Genomic DNA, 24,970 nt, shown 5'->3' with positions numbered 1-24,970 from the left:
GAGCCCATGCACCCTGGAGCCTGCACACCACAACTAGAGAGAGAAAACCCCCAAGCCCCAACCAGAGAGAAGCCTGAGTGCTGCAACGAAGAGCCTGTGAACCGCAACAAAAGATCCCGCATGCCGCAACTAAATCCCAACACAGAGAAAGAAGGGGAGGGGAGGGGAGGGGAGGGGAGGGGAGGAGAGGGAGGAAGGAAGGAAGGAAGGAAGGAAGGAAGGAAGGAAACAGAGGAGGAACCAAGATGGCGAAGTAGAAGGACGTGCTCTCACTCCCTCTGGCGAAAACACCAGAATCACAACTAACTGCTGGACAATCATCGACAGGAAGACACTGGAACTCACCAAAAAAGATACCCCACATCCAAAGACAAAGAAGAAGCCACAATGAGACAGTAGAAGGGGCGCAATCACAGTAAAATCAAATTCCATAACTGCTGGGTGGGTGACTCACAGACTGGAGAACACTTATACCACAGAAGTCCACCCACTGGAGTGAAGGTTCTGAGCCCCAAGTCAGGCTTCCCAATCTGGGGGTCCAGCAACAGGAGGAGGAACTCCTAGAGAATCAGACTTTGAAGCCTAGTGGGAATTGACTGCATGACTTCAACAGGACTGGGAGAAACAGAGACTCCACTCTTGGAGGGCACACACAAAGTAGTGTGCACATCAGGACCCAGGGGAAGGAGCAGTGACCCCATAGGAGATTGAACCAGACCTACCTGCTAGTGTTGGAGGGTCTCATGCAGAGGCGGGGGTGGCTGTGGCTCACAGTGGGGACAAAGACACGGGCAGCAGAAGTTCTGGGAAGTACTCCTTGGTGTGACCCCTCCCAGAGTCTGTCATTAGCCCCACCAAAGAGCCTGGGTAGGCTCCACTGTTGGGTTGCCTCAGGACAAACAACCAACAGGGAGGGAACCCAGCCCCACCCATCAACAGTCAAGTGGATTAAAGTTTTACTGAGCTCTGCCCACCAGAGCAACAGTCAGCTCTACCCACCACCAGTCCCTCCCATCAGGAAGCTTGCACAAGCCTCTTAGAGAGCCTCATCCACCAGAGGGAAGACAGCAGAAGCAAGAACTACAATCCTGCAGCCTGTGGATCAAAAACCACATTCACAGAAAGATAGACAAGATGAAAAGGCAGAGGGCTATGTACCAGATGAAGGAACAAGATAAAACCCCAGAAAAACAACTAAATGAGTGGAGATAGGCAACCTTCCAGAAAAAGAATTCAGAATTAATGATAGTGAAGATGATCCAGGATCTCGGAAAAAGAATAGAGGCAAAGATAGAGAAGATGCAAGAAGTTTAACAAAGACCTAGAAGAATTAAAGAACAAACAAACAGAGATGAACAATACAATAACTGAAATGAAAACTACACTAGAAGGAATCAATAGCAGAATAACTGAGGCAGAAGAACGGATAAGTGACCTGGAAGACAGAATGCTGGAATTCACTGCTGCAGAACAGAAAAAAGAATGAAAAGAAATGAAGACAGCCTAAGAGACCTCTGGGACAACATTAAACACAACAACATTCATATTATAGGGGTCTCAGAAAGAGAAGAGAAAGGACCAGAGAAAATATTTGAAGAGATTATAGTCGAAAAATTCCCTAACATGGGAAAGGAAATAGCCACCCAAGTCCAGGAAGCGCAGCAAGTCCCATACAGGATAAACCCAAGGAGAAACACGCCGAGACAAATAGTAATCAAATTGGCAAAAATTAAAGACAAAGAAAAATTACTGAAGGCAGCAAGGGAAAAACGACAAATAACATACAAGGGAACTCCCATAAGGTTAACAGCTGATTTCTCAGCAGAAACTCTACAAGCCAGAAGGGAGTGGCATGATATACTTAAAGTGATGAAAGGGAAGAACCTACAATGAAGATTACTCTACCCAGCAAGGATCTCATTCAGACTCGATGGAGAAATCAAAATCTTTACAGACAAGCAAAAGCTAAAAGAATTCAGCACCACCAAACCAGCTCAGCAACAAATGCTAAAGGAACTTCTCTAAGTGGGAAACACAGGAGAAGAAAAGAACCTACAAAAACAAACCCAAAACAATTAAGAAAATGGTCATAGGAACATACATATTGATAATTACCTTAAACATGAATGGATTAAATGCTCCAGCCAAAAGACACAGGCTTGCTGAATGGATACAAAAACAAGACCCATATATACGCTATCTACAAGAGACCCACTTCAGACCTAGGCACACATACAGACTAAAGGCGGGGGATGGAAAAAGATATTCCATGCAAAGGGAAATCAAAAGAAAGCTGGAGGGCTTCCCTGGTGGCGCAGTGGTTGGGAGTCCGCCTGCCAATGCAGGGGACACAGGTTCATGCCCCGGTCTGGGAGGATCCCATATGCCGCGGAGCGGCTGAGCGCGTGGGCCATGGCCGCTGGGCCTGCGCGTCCGGAACCTGTGCTCCGCAGGGGGAGAGGCCACAGCAGTGAGAGGCCCACGTACCGCCAAAAAAAAAAAAAAAGAAAGCTGGAGTAGCAATACTCATCTCAGATAAAATACTTTAAAATAAAGAATGTGACAAGAGACAAGAAAGGACACTACATAATGATCAAGGGATCAATCCAAGAAGAAGATATAACAATTATAAATATATATGCACCCAACATAGGAGCACCTCAATACATAAGACAACTGCTAACAGCTATAAAAGAGGAAATCAACATTAACACAATAATAGTGGGGGACTTGAACACCTCACTTACACCAGTGGACAGATAATCCAAACAGAAAATAAATAAGGAAACAGAAGCTTTAAATGACACAACAGACCAGATAGATTTAATTGATATTTATAAGACATTCCATCCAAAAACAGATTACACTTTCTTCTCGAGTGCGCACGGAACATTCTCCAGGATAGGTCACATCTTGGGTCACAAATCAAGCCTCAGTAAATTTAAGAAAACTGAAATCACATCAAGCATCTTTTCTGACCACAACGCTGAGATTAGAAATGAATTACAGGGGAAAAAACATAAAAAACACAAACACATGGAGATTAAACAATACGTTACTAAATAACCAAGAGATCACTGAAGAAATCAAAGAGGAAATCAAAAAATACCTAGAGACAAATGACAATGAAAACACGATGATCCAAAACCTATGGGATGCAGCACAGGCAGTTCTAAGAGGGAAGTTTATAGCTATACAAGCCTACCTCAAGAAACAAGAAATATGTCAAATGAACAATCTAACCTTACACCTAAAGGAACTAGAGAAAGAAGAACAAACAAAACCCAAAGTTAGCAGAAGGAAAGAAATCATAAAGATCAGAGCAGAAATAAATGAAATAGAAACAAAGAAAACAATAGCAAAGATCAACAAAACTAAAAGTTGGTTCTTTGAGAAGATAAACAAAATTGATAAACCATTAGCCAGACTCATCAAGAGGGAGAGGACTCAAATCAATAAAATTAGAAACAAAAAAGGAGAAGTTACAACAGACACTGCATAAATACAAAGCATCCTAAGAGACTACTACAAACAACTCTATGCCAATAAAATGGACAACCTGGAAGAAACGGACAAATTCTTAGAAAGGTATAACCTTCCAAGACTGAACCAGCAAGAAATAGAAAATATGAACAGACCAATCACAAGTAATGAAATTGAAACTGTGATTAAAAAACTTCCAACAAACAAAAATCCAGGACTAGATGGCTTCATAGATGAATTCTATCAAACATTTAGAGAAGAGCTAACCTAACACCCATCCTTCTCAAACTCTTCCAAAAAATTGCAGAGGAAGGAACATTCCCAAATTCATTCTATGAGGCCACCATCACCCTGATACCAAAACCAGACAAAGATACTACAAAAAAAAAAAATTACAGACCAATACCACTGCTAAATATACATGCAAAAATCCTCAACAAAATACTAGCAAACAGAATCCAACAACACATTAAAAGGATCATACACCATGATCAAGTGGGATTTATCCCAGGGATGCAAGGATTCTTCAAAATACACAAATCAATCAATGTGATACACTATATTAACAAATTGAAGAAGAAAAACCATATGATCATCTCAATAGATGCAGAAAAAGCTTTTGACAAAATTCAACACCCATTTATGATAAAAACTCTCCAGAAACTGGGCACAGAGGGAAACTAACTCAACATAATAAAGGCCATATACGACAAACCCACAGCAAACATCATTCTGAATGGTGAAAAACTGAAAGCATTTCCTCTAAGATCAGGAACGAGACAAGGATGTCCACTCTCACCACTATTACTCAACACAGTTTTGGAAGTCCTAGCCACGGAAATCAGAGAAGAAAAAGAAATACAAATTGGAAAAGAAGTAAAACTGTCACTGTTTGCAGATGACATGATACTATACATAGAGAATCCTAAAAATGCCACCAGAAAACTACTAGAGCTAATCAATGAATTTGGTAAAGTTGCAGGATACAAAATTAGGTAAAGATGCAGGATACAAAATTAATGCACAGAAATCTTTGCATTCCTATACACTAATGATGAAAAATCTGAAAGAGAAATTAAGGAAACACTCCCATTTACCATTGCAACAAAAAGAATAAAATACCTAGGAATAAACCTACCTAGGGAGACAAAAGACATGTATGCAGAAAATTATAAGACACTGATGAAAGAAGTTAAAGATGATAACAACAGATGGAGAGATATACCATGTTCTTGGATTGGAAGAATCAATGTTGTGAAAATGACTATACTACCCAAAGCAATCTACAGATACAATGCAATCCCTATCAAATTACCAATGGCGGGCTTCCCTGGTGGCGTAGTGGTTGAGAGTCCGCCTGCTGATGCAGGGGACAGGGGTTCATGCCCCAGTCTCGGAGGATCCCACGTGCCGCGGAGCGGCTGGGCCCATGAGCCATGGCCACTGAGCCTGCGCATCCGGAGCCTGTGCTCTGCAATGGGAGAGGCCACAACAGTGAGAGGCCCGCGTACCACAAAAAAAAAAAAAAAAAAAAAAAATTACCAATGGCATTTTTTACGGAATTGGAACAAATCATCTTAAACTTGTATGGAGACACAAAAAACCCTGAATAGCCAAAGCAGACTTGAGGGAAAAAAACGGAGCTGAAGGAATCAGACTCCCTTACTTCAGACTATACTACAAAGCTACAGTAATCAAGACAATATGGTACTGGCACAAAAACAGAAACACAGATCAATGGAACAAGATAGAAAGCCCAGAGATAAACCCACACACCTATGGTCAACTAATCTATAACAAAGGAGGCAAAGAGATATAATGGAGAAAAGAGAGTCTCTTCAATAAGTGGTGCTGGGAAAACTGGACAGCTACATGTAAAAGAATGAAATTAGAACATTCCCTAACACCATACACAAAAATAAACTCAAAATGGATTCCAGACCTATATGTAAGACTGGACACTATAAAACTCTTAGAGGAAAACATAGGAAGAACACTCTTTGAGATAAATCACAGCAAGATCTTTTTTGATCCACCTCCTAGAGTAATGGAAATAAAAACAAAAATAAACAAATGGGGCCTAATGAAACTTCAAAGCTTTTGCACAGCAAAGGAAACCATAAACAAGACCAAAAGACAACCCTCAGAAAATATTTGCAAACGAATCAACGGACAAAGGATTAATCTCCAAAATATATAAACAGCTCATGCAGCTCAATATTAAATAAACAAACCCAATCCATAAATGGGCAGAAGACCTAAATAGACATTTCTCCAAAGAAGACATACAGATGGCCAAGACGCACATGAAAAGCTGCTCAACATCACTAATTATTAGAGAAATGCAAATCAAAACTACAATGAGGTATCATCTCACACCAGTTAGAATGGGCATCATCAGAAAATCTACAAACAACAAATGCTGGAGAGGGCATGGAGAAAAGGGAACCCTCTTGCACTGTTGGTGGGAATGTAAATTGATAGAGCCACTATGGAGAACAGCATGGAGGTTCCTTAAAAAACTAAAAATAGAACTACCATACAACCCAGCAATCCCACTACTGGGCATATACTCTGAGAAAACCATAATTCAAAGAGACACATGCATCCCAATGTTCACTGCAGCACTATTTACAATAGCCAGGTCATGGAAGCAACCTAAATGCTCATCGACAGACGAATGGATAAAGAAGTTGTGGTACATATATACAATGGAATATTACTCAGCCATAAAAAGGAACAAAATTGAGTCATTTGTTGAGACGTGGATGGATCTAGAGACTGTCATACAGAGTGAAGTAAGTCAGAAAGAGAAAAACAAATATCGTATATTAACGCATGTATGTGGAACCTAGAAAAATGGTACAGATGAACCGGTCTGCAGGGCAGAAGTTGAGATACAGATGTAGAGAACAAACGTATGGACACCAAGGGGGGAAAACCGCGGTGGGGTGGGGATAATGGTGTGATGAACTGGGCGATTGGGACTGACATGTATACACGGATGTGTATAAAATTGATGACTAATAAGAACCCGCAGTATAAACAAACAAACAAACAAAAAAAAACAACTAATACTAAACTTTCTTTGGGTTATTTGTATGGAAGTATGTTAATATAAATGTTTCAGACATTACATGAAATTTCTAAAAATCTTATATGTTCTGGTATAATGTTATAAGTCATAATTCTAGTTATTACTTTAAAATGTATATCTCAGAAATAACTTAAAAAAAAAGAAAGAAAAGAAAGAGCTCTTAAGCTGCACCAATTGTAAGTAACTTAAGACATTAAAAAAAAAAAAAGTCCTAGGAAGCAGAAAAGCACAGAGAAGCAACCAGCCTCTTCTCCATAGGCATCTAGCTTTTTACCAAAGGAGAGGTTCCATTGCTCCCTCAGTCAAGAGTTGCAGAAGCTCCACCCCAACCCCCCTTTCTGAGATCTCCCTTTGCAGTGTCCTAATCCACGGGGCCCCTCTCCAGTATGTATGGAGACATCCAAACTTTTATAAACCTAGTGAAGCCCATTTCCTTTCCTTTTCAAGCCCTTTCATCATTGTGACTGTCTGAAATTCTGCCAAGTACAGAAATTAGTGTCTGACTCTAAAAAAAAAAAAAGTGATAGAAAATATTAATTACTCTCCCTGTTTTCTTCTACCCATAGAGGTCAACCACATAAAGTCTTAAAAGTAGGCTCCTTGTGCAAAGGCACCTGCCCAAGGGGGCAAACAGGTGTCAAAATGCAGCCCATGACCACTTTTTAAGCCATGAGCCCTGGCCCAGGCTAAGTCAGCCCAGAGAAAGAGGGTCTTTTTCTACTTTCTCTCCCAAAGATGACACTGTGGAAGAGGTAATCAAGGATGTGACCACCGGTTAACCTGTGAGCTGGACCTGGGCAATCAGAGGCTCCTCACTCTCTCTTCTTCTCTCCTTGGGATGTACATTCTGCCCCATGTTCCCACAGTGGGAGCTGTTTCAAGGACACAGCCTTGAGAGCATATGGTGTTGTTGAGAGCGTATGGTGTTGTTGAGACCATGTGGACTGAATATGGAACTGAACCCAGTGAAAGCTTCTACATATACTTTAAGATTTGGCGAGCGGGTGCGGAGATCTACTCAACTCACAGCCACCCAAGACAAGCCTTGTAAGAAAGTTCCCTTGCTTATTAAAACTGCCACCTACCAATCTGGAGTGCTCTGACTCTTTCTTGAGCCTCCCCCTGCCTTCCCTGTATGGGGCCAGCTTGCGAATAAGAGACACCTTTACTAACCTGCACAAATTCGTTACCAGAGTGCTAACTGCAAGCAGCAGCCCTACCGTCAATAACAGTATATGACACATGCCACATACATACCTCAGTCAAGCACAAAGGCACTACAGTAGGTTCTCAATTAATGTTTGTTGCATGACCTGTTGAATGAACAGGGCTTTATAAGCCCGTGGTGGATTCAGGAATCTACAGAAAAACAGTTACAGTGAATCTTCATATCCATAGAATCATAAGGACTTTACAGGTCACTGAATTCAAGGCATTCCCTCCTGATACAGGGTTTTTCTACAATATCCTGCTCAAGTGGTCTCTCAATCTCTGAACCCCTCCAATGCTTTGCTATTTAGAGGCAGCACTCCACGTGGTTTGGCTCACATGATGTATGTGCCAACACCCTATTTAGTGCAAAGTACAAGTTCATTATACTGGGTTGGAATCTCCCTCGCTGTTAACTGTTATCCACTGTTCCAATTCTCCCCTCCAGAGCAAATAGCAGTAAGTATAATCTGTCGTCCACAGAGGAATACTTCTTGCATTTGCAGGCAGCTGCAGTGTTTCTAAGTTAAACGTATCCAGTTTTGACAACTGTTCCTCACATGCCAATTTCAATATTTCCATTTTGACCACCCTGTTTTGGACATATACACTTGTCAATAGCCCTCATAAAATATGGCACCCAATATATACAGTGGAATATTACTCAGTCATAAAAAGAAACGAAACTGAGTTATTTGTAGTGAGGTATATGGATCTAGAGTCTGTGATACAGAGTGAAGTAAGTCAGAAGGAGAAAAACAAATACCATATGCTAACACGTATATATGGAATCTAAAAAAAAAAAAAAGGTTCTGAAGAACCTAAGGACTGGACAGGAATAGAGACGCAGATGTAGAGAATGGACTTGAGAACACGGGGAGGGAGATGGGTAAGCTGGGACGAAGTGAGAGAGTGGCATGGACATGTATACACTACCAAATGTAAAACAGATAGCTAGTGGGAAGCAGCCCATAGCACAGGGAGATCAGCTCAGTGCTTTGTGACCACCTAGAGGGGTGGGATAGGGAGGGTGGGAGGGAGATGCAAGAGGGAGGAGATATGGGGATATATGCATATATATAGCTGATTCACTTTGTTATAAAGCAGAAACTAACACACCATTGTAAAACAATTATACTCCAATAAAGATATTAAAAAAAAAAAAGGCACCCAAACTGAAAATAAGTATTTTAATCCTTCAGGTGTCAGCTTCTGAAAACAACAGTTTAGACACACACAGAAGAGAACAGGATTATTACCTACCTTGATGAATACACAACACTTCTAATGCTACAACCAAAACTGGAATAGCTTTTTTTTTGTTTTGTTTTGTTTTTTTTTTTTTTTTTTTTTTCAGTTTTCGGGCCTCTCACTGTTGTGGCCTCTCCCGTTGTGAAGCACAGGCTTCAGACGCGCAGGCTGAGCGGCCATGGCTCATGGGCCCAGCCGCTCTGCGGCATGTGGGATCTTCCCGGACCGGGGCACGAACCCGTGTTCCCTGCATCGGCAGGCGGACTTTCAACCTCTGCGCCACCAGGGAAGCCCTGGAATAGCTTTTTTAAGCTGTTATATTCCACTACTGGCTTCAAACTTATGATCAAGTAAAACTATCTTTTTCAAAGAGTGTGAAAGTACCCTCATCCAGAGGATGGATGGATATAGATATATGTGATTTACCAAAACTTTAACCTTACATAATATTTTATTATTCTTTTTATGCCAGACCTATCTTGTACTTTACAGACCACTTTTTTTCCTCTAAACATAAAGAAAAGACCTAAAGTTTATCTCTTGCATTCAAGTCCCTCATTTCAGCCTATCAAGATACTTCTAAGTATTTATTCTATCAGCCTGCCTATTATAAAACAGAGAGCATCAACCCTAAGTACACAAACGACATGTTAAATGAATCACTGCCAAATCTGTTCCATTTTTAATCTACTAGCAAAACTGCCAAATTTTATCACTCTTATAAAGCCAACCTGCTCAGTGACTAGACTAAATGTGGCATTTTCTAGCATCACTTTGCAAAGAATTATGCATGTTACTCAAAATGACCAACCTAGGTATCTATTTTCTGAAAACACACTTTACCTGGTTGATGAACAACTTTTCCTGTTGTATGTTCTTCTTCCTCCTCCTCTTCCAGAATGAAGCCTCCTCTTGTGTCAATTATCTTCGGGGCTGCTTTTACATTAGCCATGCCTACAAAAAGTAAGAGTGGTCAACAAATGAACTAGGTAAGCCCTTATGTTCCCTTGTGCATAAACAGGAACTTTTAAAAATTTAATATATATCAAACAAGACAAGGATGTCCACTATACCACTTCTATTCAACATTATAATGAAGGTCCCAGCCACTGTACTACGGCAAGAAAACAAGACAGGCATAAAGGCTGGAAAGAAAACAGTATTCACAGATGATGTGATTATGTATACAGAATATCCAAAAGAATCTACAATTAGAATTAAGAAATAATACCTAGGAACAGGTGTGTAAAACCTCTACACTGCAAACACCACTAAGAGAAATCTAAGTCAGTTCTCCCCAGATTTACCTAAAGATTCAATGTGATTCCATTCAAAACCCCAGCAGTGGCGGGGGGGGGGGGGGGGGGGGGGGAACGCACGTGCGTGCGTGTGTGTGTGTGTGTGTGTGTGTGTGTGTGCGCGGAGGCACACTCAGGAGGGGGAGTAGCAATGGGAGCTGACAAGCTGATCTAACATTTATATGTAAATACAAAGAACACACAATAGCCAAGATAATCCTGAACAAAACTGGAGGATTTACACTACCAGATTTAAAGATTTACTACAAAGCTTCAGTAATTATGACAGTATAGTACTAAAACAAAGGGGCCAATGTATTGATAGTAGAAGACAGAGTCCTGAAATAGACCTACACATATTCGGTCACTTAACTTACAGCAAAGGCTCCAAGACAATTCAGTGAGAAAAAGATAATATTTTCAATAAATGATGCTAGGATTTATGACAAAGGTACTACAAAACAGTGAGGAAAAGATGGTTATTTCAATAAATGAACTTTGACTCTACCTCATACAATATACACAAAACAATTTTTAAATGGATCATAGTCTTGAATGTAAAGGGTAAAAGGTAAAACAATAAAGCTTCTACAAGAGAACATTGGAGAATAACTCAATGAACTTGAGGTATCCAAAAACGTCTTCAACATGACACAAACGTATTAACCGTAAGAGAAAAACTGCAAATTGAACTTGATTAAAACTAAGAACCTGGGCTTCCCTGGTGGCGCAGTGGTTGAGAGTCCGCCTGCCGATGCAGGGGACAAGGGTTCGTGCCCCGGTCCGGGAAGATCCCACATGCCATGGGGCCGCTGGGCCCGTGAGCCATGGCCGCTGAGCCTGCGCGTCCGGAGCATGTGCTCCGCAACGGGAGAGGCCACAACAGTGGGAGGCCCGCGTACCGCAAAAAAAAAACAAAACAAACTAAGAACCTCTATTCATCAAAAGACACCATTATGAGAGTAAAAAGACAAGATACAAATCGGGAGAAGCTATTTGCAATATGTATATCTGACAAAAGACTTATCCAGAATACGTAATGAAATCCTATAAACCAGTGAAAGACAAATAGCCCAACTTAAAAAAAGGGAAAAGACCTGAAGAGAAACTTCACAAGTGAAGATATGCAAACAGCTAGTAACCACATGAAAAAGGCCTCATCATCATAAGTAATTAGGAAAATACAAATTAAAACCATACTGAAATATCACCATTCCCACCAGAATACTCAAAATGAAGAAGACTGACAATACCAGGTGATGAGGGTGTGGAGCACCTGGGACTATCACTCACGGCTGGTAAGATTTTAAATTCATATAATCATTGTTCGGCAATGCCTGCTAAAGTTAAAATATACATCTCCCCTATAACCCAGAATTCCATCTCTAGGCATGTACACAATAGAAATGAGTGCAAATGTCTACCATAAGACATATCAAAAATGCTCACAAATGTTTTCCTCATAACAGCCCCAAACTGGAAACAACCCAAATTTCCATCGAAAGAAAATGGAAAAACTACGGTATAACAACCTAAAAGAGTACTACAGAACATATAAATGAACAAACTACCAACACATGCAACAACATGGATGAATCTCTCAGGTATTATGTTGAGCAAAAGAAGCCAGTTACTGTATGATTCCATTTATATGATGTTCAAATACAGACAGTACTAATCAAATGGTCCGAATGATAGTTACTTCTGAGGGTGAATGGTTGACTAAGAACTGCCATTAGGGAAACTTCTGAGGTTCTGGAAGTGTCTGTACAGTATATTGATTGCTGTGGTATTGACATGAGAATTCACATAGGTAAAATTCAGATGAGTGCATTTTACATTAATGTATGAATGTTATAACTAATTTTTAAAGACAAATTTAGTAGGTATTATCTTGCTTAAGTCTAAACTCCCCTTCTCTGGCCTCAATTTATTAAATAAAGGAATTAGAGTATAAGCCTGTTTATACAGTTAACAGCAGTTCTCATATTCTACTACATTGTCTGTCCATCTCTCTACATCCCTTCATTAGACTGAGTGCTTTTATCTCCGTAATTCTGAAAAATAGTTAAGCATTCCACGAATATTTACTGACTGGATAGAAATCAATGAATGTATCAGAATATGCTTTTGATTTCATGAATAGTGTAGCAAATGATTAGAATAATCATTCATGAGTGCAGTAAGAATTAAGAAGGGAAGCTGGAGTAATCAAGACCATAATCTGAGCAGGATCCTGAACAATGGTAAATCATGCCAAAAACAAAGCCCAATTTCTCTCTACTGCTATGCCTTGTTTGTTCCCCAGGCCCTTAGCACTACTCTTAGCAACACATTCTACGCAAGTTCTTCTCAGTTTTTTCATGGCATGTCATAGCACACACAGAAAATGAAAACTGTACAGTACACTGAAATAAAAGTACTACAAAGATTAAAAATCTCAGCACCTACCCAACTCTTGAAGCACAGCAGGTTGTATACAATGCTGTAACACAGTTCAGTTCTTTGGCAAATACCTAAGAAATCTAACAAAATATTCATGCTACCTTGCTTTCCATTATCAGACATTTAGTTTAATACCACTTTATGCTCTATTTCGCACCCGTGTTCCACGGTCTTTTAGTACAGATCTAGAAACCTTTATGGAATAATGAATATGAATTAATCAGTGCAGATGGACAACTTTTTGTCCTGACCCTAGAATGCTTCAAGTTGGGAAAGGAATAAAAGAAAACCACTATAAAGCAGAAAGGATGAGACCAGAACCATTAAAACTGGTTGCAATTTGCAGATTCAGTGTCAGTATGAATATCAAGACACGCAGCTCGCTCTTTTCACTCTTCCTTACTTCTGGCTGATGAAAAAGGGTAGTGCATGACACAGCTCTGACCGTGCTCAACTGCTCACACAGTATGGATATAGGCTTAGGAACACCTGTGCTTCACATTATAGAGGTGGTCCTGAAGAACCACGTGTCAACCAAACTGTATTTCCCTGAGGAAAATTATTAGTTGACCCCACTGGAGAATTACATGATAGACACATACATGATAGGCAAAGAGACAAATAAGCCGCCAAGGGCTGCCCTAAGAAAAGGGAAAGATGAAATCCAAACAAGAATAACAGCCTTTCTTCCTATGGGTGAGAGAGATGCCTAGTATAGCAGAGGCAGCTGGAGAGCAAGGAAAGGCCCCGAACCCAGGGTCAGATGACCCGAGTTCTAGTCCTGATTAGCCTTTGCACTTACTGGGATGCACCTGAGCAAACCCCCTTTCCTTTTCTGATCCTGTTACCACCTCAGTAAAACAAGGATACCAAACCCTGTCCTAATTATTTTCTCACAGGTTAGCTGTGAGAATCAAATCAGCCAATTTGAAAAACGTGAAGCACAACAGGTGCCACTCTGTTAGCCCCACGAAGGCAGCAGCTAACGTGTTTGCTCTCAGCACGGAGCAAGCACTGTGCCGGTTACGGAATATGCACTCAATCACCCTGTGTTAAATGGATGACTGAGGGAAGCTGGTGCAGGACCACTAGTTAAATGTGTTACAAGGTCTAAAAGCTTTACACAAAAACCACCCCTGGGACCGGTGGAAGCTGCAGGAAGAGAGCAGAAAGGGAGAGCTGAGGCACTGGCTGGCATTTCCTGACGGCGAGGGCGGCTGCATTCCCAAGCTAAGGACCGCCCAGGAGCAGGGAGGAAAGGCCAGGGCTGGGAGTCAGGAGTCGCCCTGTGGTCTCGGACAGCCCACTGTGACAAGGCCCGCTGAGCGGATCCCACCCCCACCCCCCGCACCTGGGACTGCGGAAGGGTCTGCGCGGAAACGCTAAGGGAGTGCACGCCACACCCAAGACGCTGCCCCTGGTCCGCAAGGAAAGAGAAGGGGCAGACGCCGCCCGGGCCCAAACCTCCGGTAGCCGCAGCCGCCGTCGCCGGGTAAGGCCGGGCCGCCAGCCGGGCCTGGCGCAGCATCAGCGCCCGCTGCCGCTTCCGCTCGATGCTCGCCCGCACCGCGGCAGACAGCTCCGCCGGCTGTTCTGAAACCGCCGGCTCAGACGAATCTCCCCCGGCGGCCGCCATCTCCGTGCTCCCCCAAGGACTGTGGCTCTAGCCCCGCGCACGCGCATTGGCTACCCGAAGCGTGCCCAAGCCCAGCCGGCGCCGGCACCGCCTCCGCGCCTGCTCCACGGCTCAGCCTCCGACAAGGAGAGCGCCTGCGCAATTTGAGAAGCACGTGGGAAAGGGAGGGGCGGCGGGCGGAGTCTGCGCACGCGTCGCCGCGGGGAACATTGGCCGGCTTGTAACCCAGGGGGAGGGCCGTGGCACAGATCGGTGATGGTCATCTTTAAAATAATAGTTTCGCTTGGTGGTTCAGAACATGGACTTTGGAGTCAGACTTGGGTTAAATCCTATCTCTAACACTTGCCATCTGCGTGACTTCAGCAAGTTATTTAACCTGAGTTCAGTTTCTTCAGTAGTAAAATGAGGATAATTACGGAACCACTTCCATCGTTGTTGGGAAGATTGGATGTAGCCTTTCAGCACAATGCCTGGCACATAAAAAGCTTTCAAAAATGATGGCAGGACTTCCCTTGCAGTCCAGAGGTTAAGACTCGGTGCTTCCAATGCAGGGGGCGCGAGTTCCAAACCTGGTTGGGGAACTAAGATCCCGCATGCCAGCAGCACAGCCAAAAAATGTAAAATGAAATAATAAAATAAAATGGCAGCTAGTAGTAATAGTAGTGCCAATCAAGAGAGATCAATAGATGATTGGTCTGACTACTTACAACACCTGGCCTAGATTCGAAATGAGAGCACCTGGGTTTAAACTCTCACTTGCTGTGACATCAGGCAAATGCAGCACCAGGTTCCAAAGGCTGGTATGCTTGAGCTCGGCTGTCTTCTTTTCCTTGGAATATTTCTTCAGTGTGGATGAGCTGCCACCAGGTAGACAGTGGGTTTGGATTTGGGCCAAATCCTGACTTCCTAAACATGTGGCAAATGAAGCAAAAGAAACACTGCATGATTTTCTTAAAATGTATGTTTTTTCTTTTTTTTTTTTTTTCAACTCTTCTGTTTTTTCTTTATTACAAATAAAACCTAACTGAAGCCAGAAAACATTAAGTTCTAATTACTACATATACCATTTGGGACTAGTTTTTAGAGCAAGCTGGCACACTGAGGTTTCCCACTAATATTCAATGATAAAAGTTTGAGAAGCACAAACTAGTGGTTCTAATCTATCAAATATATGTATATTTAAACTGGAGGACCTTATATAAAGCAGAGAAATGCTGAGCTCTTCTGGTTGAACTGGAGACAGAGACCTCAAGCCATCCCTACTCCCTTTCTCCTCAGATTCTTCTTGCTCCCCATCCATTGATCTTGTCCAGGTGATAAAATCTCAAATTCTATATGACACCTAAAGCACGAGCCAGAAAAGAAAAAATTAGAGAAATTTAACTTCATCAAAATTGAAAACTTTTGTTCATCAAAGGACACTATCAAGAAAATGAAAAGACAACTCACAGGATGGGAGAAAATATTTGGAAATCATAAACAGGTTTCCATGTTCCCTATCCAAAAGTAGAGCATTCCTAAGAAACCTTTTCTAAGCCAAAATGGCATAAAGCAAAGAAGCAATTACCTTAGGACACATCTTGCTAACGAATGCACATGCACAAAATAAATCGAGATAAAGCACAGATGCTCACAGACACAGTTCAAAGCTATGGCAGCTGGATACTAAGATGCTGAAGGTAGTTCCCCGGGAAGGAACTTGGTGGTGTCATTCTCTCAAAGCGTGCTGCCTCTATACTGCCTCATGCAAAACAAACTCGAACACTATTTTTGCTTTTCCCCTTTTTTCCTGAAAGCGGAAATCTTCTTCACATTTCTTTCTGTTAGCGAAAACAGGTACCAATGAAGGTCTTTCATAAAAGCAAATTGAGATAAAGCAAACTTGAAAAGCGAGGGATACCTGTATCTGAAAAGGGAACTCTTACAACTAAATAACAAAAAGGCAAATAACAGTTTTTAAATGAGCTAAAGACTTAGATATTTTTCTAAAGAAGATATACAAGTGGCCAAACAAGTACATGAAAAGAATTCATCATTAGTGAAATGCAAATGAAAAGCATCAGATCAAAAGTGAAGTGTGATACCATTTCACACCCATTACTATGACTAGAATTAAAAGGGAAAAAAAACAGAAAATAACAAGTGTTGGCAAGGACGTGGAGAAATTGGAATCCTCATACATTGCTAGTGGGAATGTAAAAACAATGCTGCCCATGGCAAACAGTTTGGCTATTCTCCAAAAAGTTAAACATATAGAATTACCATATAAGTCAGCAATTTCACTCCCAGGTAGAACTCAAGTCCTCAAAGGTTGAAAACAGGTGTTCAAACAAAAACTTGCATACAAATGTTCATAGCAGCACTATTCACAATAACCAAAAGACTGGAACTACCCAAATGTCCATCAAATGATGAATGGATAAACAAAATGTGGCGTATCCAAACAAGGAATATAATTCAGCCATAAAAAGGAAGTACTGACACATGCTCCAACATGGATGAACCTTGAAAACATTATAGGGACTTCCCTGGTGGCACAGTGCTTAAGAATCCACCGGCAAATGCAGGGGATACGGGTTTGATCCCTGGTCCTGGAAGATCCCACACGCCGCAGAGCAACTAAGCCTGTGCACCATAACTACTGAGCCTGCGCATTAGAGCCCGTGTGTCACAACTACTGAAGCCCCCGCACCTACAGCCTGTGCTCCTCAACAAGAGAAGCCACCACAATGAGAAGCCCGCGCACCGCAACGAAGAGTAGCCCCTGCTCGCCACAATTAGGGAAAGCCCGTGCACAGCAACAAGGACCCAACACAGCCCAAAATAAATAAATAAATATATTTGTTTTTTATAAATTTCTTTTATATGAAACATTTGAAATAAGCAAACCCATAGTAACAAAAAAGCAAATTAGTGGTTGCCAGAGACTGAGGGGAGAGGGAAATGAGAAGCGACTGCTTAATAAGTATGGGACTTCCTTTTGGGGTAATGAAAATGTTCTGTTGTAACGGCTTCACAACATTGTGAATGTACTATGTGTTACTTTTTTAATTTTATTTTATAATAAGGTTTTTAAAAATTCCAATTCTAACTGGGCCCAGGCAGGTAATGGAAGTTAATGAATCCATCCATGTGTGGGGCTCTGGCAAACTGGAGTGTGAGGGCCCCGCTAAGGGAAAAGCTACTGCACAGCTCCAGTGGGTAGACAGAATTTGGGCCCATTGTTGCCAACTGCCCAATGTTTGAAGAAAAGTAACTACTTCTCAAATTGTAATGCACATACAAGTCACATGGTGATCTTGTTAAAATGAGCATTCTCATTCAGTAGGTCCATGGTGGGACTCGAGAATATGCATCTCTAATGAGCTCCCTGATGGGGCTGCAGCTCCACGAACCACAGATCCAATAGTAAGGGTCTGGCCCACAGGTTCTCAAACTTGGCTGCACGTTGAAAGCACCTGGGGAGCTTAAAAACCACAGAGTTTGATATCATTGGTAGAGGTGGGATCTGGGCATTAGGATTTTATAAAGCAACCTCTCCCCCACCCCCATGATTCTAATGGGCAGCAAACTTTGAGAGGCAGCACCCTTAAATGACCCCTCTAGACTCTACACAGCTCTAGGAGCATCTAAGGCTGTGCAATATTTCCGTAGGACAAGGTAACAGTTCTCCCCCAACGTAAATTTTGACAATTAGCCACTAGAAACTCCTCCCCAGAAAAGCATTCCAAGCTTGAATATTGAAGGACATAGACCATAGCTCAGATGCTGCACCAGCCCTGGTATTTTGTTAACTCTTGACAAACCGCTGAATTTCCTTTTACCGGTAACTCCCTCTCCTTGGGCTTCCTGACCTTTGTTAGCAAGTTTCGTGTAATTGGGTCTGAATTGTTAGCTGAGGCCTCAACCGAGGTAAACCGAGACTCCTCCTTTAGAGAAAAGAGGAGTACATGCCCTGATCTGTGCGTCCCACACAGTGACAGAGGCTGCAGGGCTTGCCTGGAGCACAGGGGCATGAGTCATCTTGGTGGGGGCACAAAAGGAAAACAGGCAAGGAGAATAGACCAGTGGATGTGTTCTTGCTTCTTCCCATTCACAATGTCGGGAAAAACCTGTAACTACATCTATCTTCCTGCTTTGTACCTCTCACCTCCCAGACCAACTGTGATCCTGGCTGAAAGAGGGGTAATTAACTAAAGCACAGGAAGAACTGAAAGCCCTTAATGGAGGCTGAAAGAGAGCAGGCAGGTAAGAATGGAAGCCAGGAAGGGGAATGAGAAACTTGGCAGTGTTTCCTGACAGGGCCTCCTCTCTGAGAGCATTTCTGGGGTTATTCATGCCTGAGATGACAGGATGTGAACATATTTGTCTTTATTATCTAGTAAATAGTACATGTGTGTGTCTTTCTTTTTTACTTTCATTTTTCCCCTGATTCCTGGGGCTTTACCCCCTTAATGTGGTTACTTTGAACATCGTTGGCATAAATTCACAATAGGAGAACATCTGTGGTAAGGAGCATGCCAAGGGGGGAAACTGTCTGGGACGAGGATGCAGCAACACAGAAATTAGCCCGATCCTGTAGACCTAAGCTGTATTGATTTAGTAACCAGGAAATGCAGTCTCTTTTGGCTGTGATTGACGCTCCTTCTGGAAAAACTTAGATTTCAACCTCCCTGAACTAAAAGATAAAGGGATTGAGGCAAAAACATCATATTGGAACCTTGATCAATAAAATGTGTGTGCAAAGGGATTTAGAAAACATCTTAAAGACTCACAAAAATTTTCTTTCCAGAAGCAATAAGAAGTAGGAGGGTCCAAACATTCAACTAAGGACAGGACCTAGGAAAAATGATTATCAGCACTGGAAGACAAAATCCAGTCACCCACTGACCAGCAAGGGCAGATCTTCCCGACTCTGCATTCCCCAGGCCCTGAATGTGGCCCAAGGGACCTTGCTTCTTACTACTGCTTCCGGGAAACTTGCCTGTCTCCTTCCTCAGGCTCCTATGAACCTCGTGTGTGCTGGTGTTGTGGCTCTTCCACACCAGAGGTGATACCTACCTGCCGTCCTTAACTAGATTATCAGGTCCTCGAGAGCTGGGACCGTCTGGTTCATCCCAGTATCGCCAGCACAATGTGTGGCACAGAGTAGCTGCTCATTAAATGTTTGTGGAATTGAATAAACAGAATGAATAATACTGAATAAACCTAGTCGGATGTCTCACCAGCACCGAAAACTCAGTGTCCAAAGCTGAACCTGACAACCACCTCAGCTCTGCTTATATACCTGTGGTGACAGGGAACACTCTACTTCAGAACAGCCTGCTCCATTGTTGTCTAGCTTTGGTCAGTGTTTTTTGCAATAATAATAATAATAGTAAACACTTACATGGTGCTTAGTATATGATACAGTAGGTGTTTTTAAGCATTTAAAATTTATTAATTAATCTAATTTTCATAACTACTCAATGAGTATATTCACTAGTGCCAGTTTATAGATGAGATAACTAAGGCACAGAGATGTTAAATAACTTGTTCAAGGTCAAGGTGACAGAGCTGAGTTCAACCAGGCACAGCCCAGCCCCAGTATCAATATTCTCAACCACTAAACTCTTAAGTCTCGAAATTAGAATGTCTTCCTCTTACTTCTCCACTAGTATTTGTTCTGCCTGAGTTAATGCAGAGCTGGGATCAGAAACCAGATCCTTGTAATACCCTACATGCTAACCAAGTGGCTTGAAACAGACTGGACTGTCTTTGTCTTAAGCCTGATCTGAGAGTTATTATTGCCGATCTTAGATAGGGCCAAGGGAGGATGCATGTGGTCCAGGGCTCATTCATTACATGGAACTCCAATCTACATAATGGGGTCATAAATTTGTGGTTCCCTGTTTTCTTACTATCCCCAATTGGGGTTTTTGTTTTCCTTTCAATTACCTTTATAAAAAGTGTGGTTGAAAATTTTATTCCAACTTTTTTATTGGCAAGTACTTCCTCTAATAGTTGGAGTTCTGTTGAATAGGTGAACTGTTTGTCACCAGACGTACTTGCTTTTACAGTTTTTATAATGCTTGGAAATTGGCTGAATGTCTCTGGCTTCCATTCCTTCTCTGGTCCCACTACTACTGGCCTAGTTTAGCCCCCATCATCTTTTGCCTGACCAGCCTCTAAGCTGGTCACCCAGCCTCCAGGCTGACCCCTTCTGACCCATCTTCCACTTGGCCTTACAGCATCTTTCTAAAGTACAACTTTAAGGAATTCCCTGGCAGTCCAGTGGTTAGGACTGGACTGTGTGCTTTCACTGTGCGCTTTTACTGCCGAAGGCCCGGGTTCAATCCCTGATCAGGGAACTAAGATCCCACAAGCTGTGTAGCGTGGCAAAAAAAAAAAAAAAAGTACAGGTTTAACCATTTGCTCAAAAGTCATTTGACCCCAAGTCTATAGCTAATCCCCATCATCTGGTTTCAGCTGCCTTTTGCGGGGACTTACCTTCCGTGAATCCTCATTGAACTTTATGCTTTAGCCAAACTGGTCTATCTTCTAAGCCAGTCCTGCATTCCTCTTGCTTCTGAACTAGTTCTCTCCCTGCAATTCTTTTGTTCATACACTCACTCACTCATTCTTTCATTTGTATATTCACTCAGTCAGCAACTTTATGACACCATGACACCGTGTTCCAAGCCAGGTCCTGTGCTGAGGACCAGGAATACAGCAATGAATTAATGGTCCTCCTCTCAAGGAGCTTCAAGTCTAATCTGGATTCTTCCTGATCACATCCATCACCATCTGTCACAATCTTATCTGAAAGAATACTATTCCCCTCTCCTTGAAGCCTTTTCCCAATGTTTCAGCTACAAGTAACCTCTTCCCTTCTCCGAGGCTACTCCATTACCCTCCACCTCCATCTCCCAAGCACCCCCATCTTCCAACCTTGCATCCTGTATTATAATCATGCAGCTGCCTTATTTCCCCTGGATGATACAAGATGCACTTCAGCTTCTTAAGGCAGAATCCCTCTGCATCCAGGGACCATCAGAGGAGCTAGTCCAAGGTGGACACCTATCCAGCCAGGGCTGCTGAGAGACACTGTATCCACCATGAGTCAGTCAGAGAGGTTCCACAAAGCACTCACAAAAGGCAGTGTCGTACAGCTCTATTAAGATTTAATCACATACCATACAATTTACCCATTTAAAGTGTGCAGTCAAATCATTTTCAGTATATTCACAGAGTTACGCAACTATCACCACCATCTATTTTAGAACATTCTCATCACCCCAGAAACAAGCACCATACCCATTAGCAGTCACTCCCCATGTCCTCTCAAACCCTCTCAGTCCTAAGCAACCACTAATTTGTTTTCTGTCTCCATAAATTTGACTGTTCTGGACATTTCACATGAACGGAATCATACAATATGTGACCTTTTGTGTCTGGCTTCTTTCACCTAGCATAACATCTTCAAGGTTCATCTATGTTGCAGCATGTACCAATATTTCACTTTTTAATTGCCAAATAACATTCCATTTTATGGATATACCACATTTTATTTAATCCATTCATCAGCTGATAGACATTGAGTTGTTTCCACTTTTCGGCTATTATGAATAATGATACTCTGAATGTCTGTTTACAAGTTTTTGTGTGGTTATGTGTTACCACTTCTCTTGAGCGGACACCTAGGAGTGGAACTGCTCAGTCCTACGGTAATTCTACGTTTACTAGTCTGAGGAATTGCCAGACTGCTTTTCCAACGTGACTGCATTATTTCATATTCCTACCAGCAATGTATAAGGGTTTCAATTTCTCCACATCTTTGCCAATATTTATTATCTTCTTTTTTACTATAACATCCTAGTGGATATGAAGTGGTTTCTCATCATGGTTTTGATTTGCATTTCCTTAAAGATTAATTATGTTGAGTATCTTTTCATGTGCATATGGGCCATTTGTATTATCTTCTTTGGAGAAATGTCTATTCAAGCCCTTCGCCTGTTTTAAAATTGGATTATTTGCCTTTTTATTGTTGAATTGTAAGTGTTCTTTATATACTGTAGATATCCCAGAGTCTTTAATTGTTTTCCTTATGCTTTTTGTATTTTCTAAGTCTTCTACAATGGTAATGAGTTACTCTGGTAAGCAGAATATCTAATATGTGATACTAACCTACCCGAAAATATAGAAATTGTACTAATCAAACTTATGAAGGAGATTAAGCTAGAAAGGGTGATTAATGTGTTTGGGGTTGTTTGTTTGTTTGTTTTACAAAATCAAGATCCATTCCTGGAGGAGTGGAGCTGTGGGTAAAACAGTACTAAGTGTGTTAGTGTGAACTTCGTCATTTCAGTTCAACAATTTTGTCAGAGTGTCTGATGAAGTGGTCTCTTTCTGCCTATGTGGGAGGTGACATTAGATGATCTCCAGGACCATGTTCAACATTCACTGTCTATGATTTTCAGTTAAGGCAGGGGTAGAACTCTCTTCTCTTGAGAAGGGTTCCTGAAAAAATAATCTGAAGGTCTCGGTGTCTCACAAACTCAGTGGCGACCAACATGTGATGTGACTGATGAAAAGAGATGATGTGATCTGAGGTGACAAGAATAAGAGCAGGATGTCTGAACTGGGGGAGACGTTTGTCCTGCTGATTTGAGCTGTTCAGACCACATCTGAAGCTGGTGCCCACTTCTGGACAATACTCCAGGAATCAGAGCACTGTCCATGTGGCCAGGATGGAGAGGGAAGGGCTGGGAAGAAAGTGTTGGGAGGGAGGCCAATTCAGAAAAGTTGTGATCAAGGCACTACATCTCCAAAGGGCTTCCCTGGGCAGAGGCATCGATGTGGTCTGCCAGGCCTTTATCATCTCACTTAACTGGAAATTCATAGCAGCCTCACTGGGCAGGATTTCTTCCTATCTCAGACCACAAGACCCAGTACTACACTCATGGCCAGTTCCAGTGGCCCCTCATCTCGGGAGCTGAAGACCCAAGTGGCAAGACGGTGAAAGTCTGACCTGAGGTCCACACAGCAGGGATGAGAAGACATGAAAGACCCTATAGGGCAGCAAATTCAAGTTGTCATGAGGTCCAAGCTAGCAATGAAAACCAATGGAGCCAGTTGAGCACTTGCCTTTTAAATGTACAGAAATTTCTTCACTTCCACAGATAAATATGTCGTACACTATTTTTCTTAAAACAAATGACTTGGTTTTTAATTTTTCCTCTTTTCAGAAAGAACTAAAAGATGTTTTTATTTTTGTTTTTGCAATAAGAAAAACAACAGCACATGTGCAATAAGAAACGGCATCCCAGTCATCCTTGCTGCTGGGGCAACAATAGGGAACCGAGAGGACAGCTGTGACAGGACTGCAGCAGGCCCAGTGAAGCCAGGCCTTCTACTTTGTTAAAGAAGAGCTAAAAATTGGGATTTTTATGTGAAATCTTCCAATTTCTAAATCTTGATGCTGTTGTTTAGAATATATCATACAGGCTTGAAATCCCTCTACAACATCTCTTCTATGGTCTTCTTAACTCTGCTTGCATATCCAGGGATTGGAGCCCAAGCCTACGAATTCAGCCATCTCTGTCTGTGGACTGCTGTGACGGATAGGAATGGACTCTTCAACTTAAACTGAAATCAACCCCTTTACAGTACACTGGGCCAACCACCCCACAACCTGCACAGCCTCTGCCATTAGTCCTAACCTTCACCTCTCAGCCACTCCATCCATTCATTCACTCATTTACACACATACACCAGGGGCCCAGCTTCACAGCATCTGTTGAATCCAGTGGATGGGAGTCCCCCACAAGTTGAATACGTGTTTTCTTTATCTCTGAGTCCCTTGGGGCCTAGAATAGAGGGAGGTCCCCTGGGTGGGAACATGGTCTCCCAACCCCTCTCCTGAATGAAGGCTGCTGCCCCAGGAAGAAGTTCCCTTGTGGACCTTGTGTGTGGCTCTCCTGGGCAGTAGCCTGGCATTGAGCAGGAGCTCAGGGTTTACTGGATCTGGACCCTGGGCAAGTCACTGATGTCCCAGCCCAGGCCTCCCCCTTGTGTAAACAGGGGCATTAACACCCAATTCCTGGCAGATTTTGAGGTAGGCAGAAGTCATTTTAAGGGGAAAGTCCTACACACAGCATCAGGATTGTGACAAGTGGTATTGACATGGAAGCGTGGAAGGAACTTGGGGTCCCACAAGGCTGGGTTTGAATCCAGGCTCAGCCATTTTGGGCAGAACATCTAAGGTCTAAGAGCTCCTACTTCCTCATCTATAAAATACGGATAAAACTGCCTAGTCTACAGGCCTGTTCTTTGGATTCAAAATTAGCAGTAGTGGCACACGTTGAACGTCCTGCACAGTGGCACAGTAAGGGATAGCTGTTGTTGCTGCCATAACTGGTAACCAGTAGAGGGCACCAAACTACTCCATAAATGAACCCGGCCTGGTGTACTCACCACAGGTGCCAGAAAGCCTTTACCTATGTGAAGGCTACGGGAGATAGATACACACACACACACACACACACACACACACACACACACACACACACA

At 42.3% G+C, this 24,970-nt stretch overlaps 1 protein-coding gene across 4 annotated transcripts in view; it reads right to left on the bottom strand.

Moving 5' to 3' along the window:
- The window catches only part of XPA (XPA, DNA damage recognition and repair factor), a 97,376-nt gene that overhangs the window by 23,248 nt on the left and 49,158 nt on the right, over window positions 1–24,970 (bottom strand). Inside the window, exons 1-3 of one of the 4 annotated variants that reach the window (XM_027105427.1) lie at window positions 15,613–15,706; window positions 15,127–15,325; window positions 9,884–9,994 (exon numbers count right to left, since the gene is read on the bottom strand). In XM_027105427.1, the coding sequence (XP_026961228.1) occupies window positions 9,884–9,992 (109 nt within the window). In that variant the 5' untranslated portion in view covers window positions 9,993–9,994; window positions 15,127–15,325; window positions 15,613–15,706. Of the gene's footprint in view, window positions 1–9,883; window positions 9,995–14,247; window positions 14,729–15,126; window positions 15,326–15,612; window positions 15,720–24,970 lie in introns of those variants that run through there. The other 3 variants (XM_027105428.1, XM_027105425.1, XM_027105426.1) reach the window with 3 other exon arrangements.

This window comes from Aethalodelphis obliquidens, unplaced genomic scaffold (assembly GCF_003676395.1).
Source record: "Aethalodelphis obliquidens isolate GAN/ISIS:26980383/991018 unplaced genomic scaffold, ASM367639v1 scaffold7, whole genome shotgun sequence".
Lineage (NCBI taxonomy): Eukaryota > Metazoa > Chordata > Mammalia > Artiodactyla > Delphinidae > Aethalodelphis > Aethalodelphis obliquidens.
Note: the sequence above shows the minus strand (reverse complement) of the source record. Positions and strands in the feature narration are given on the sequence as shown.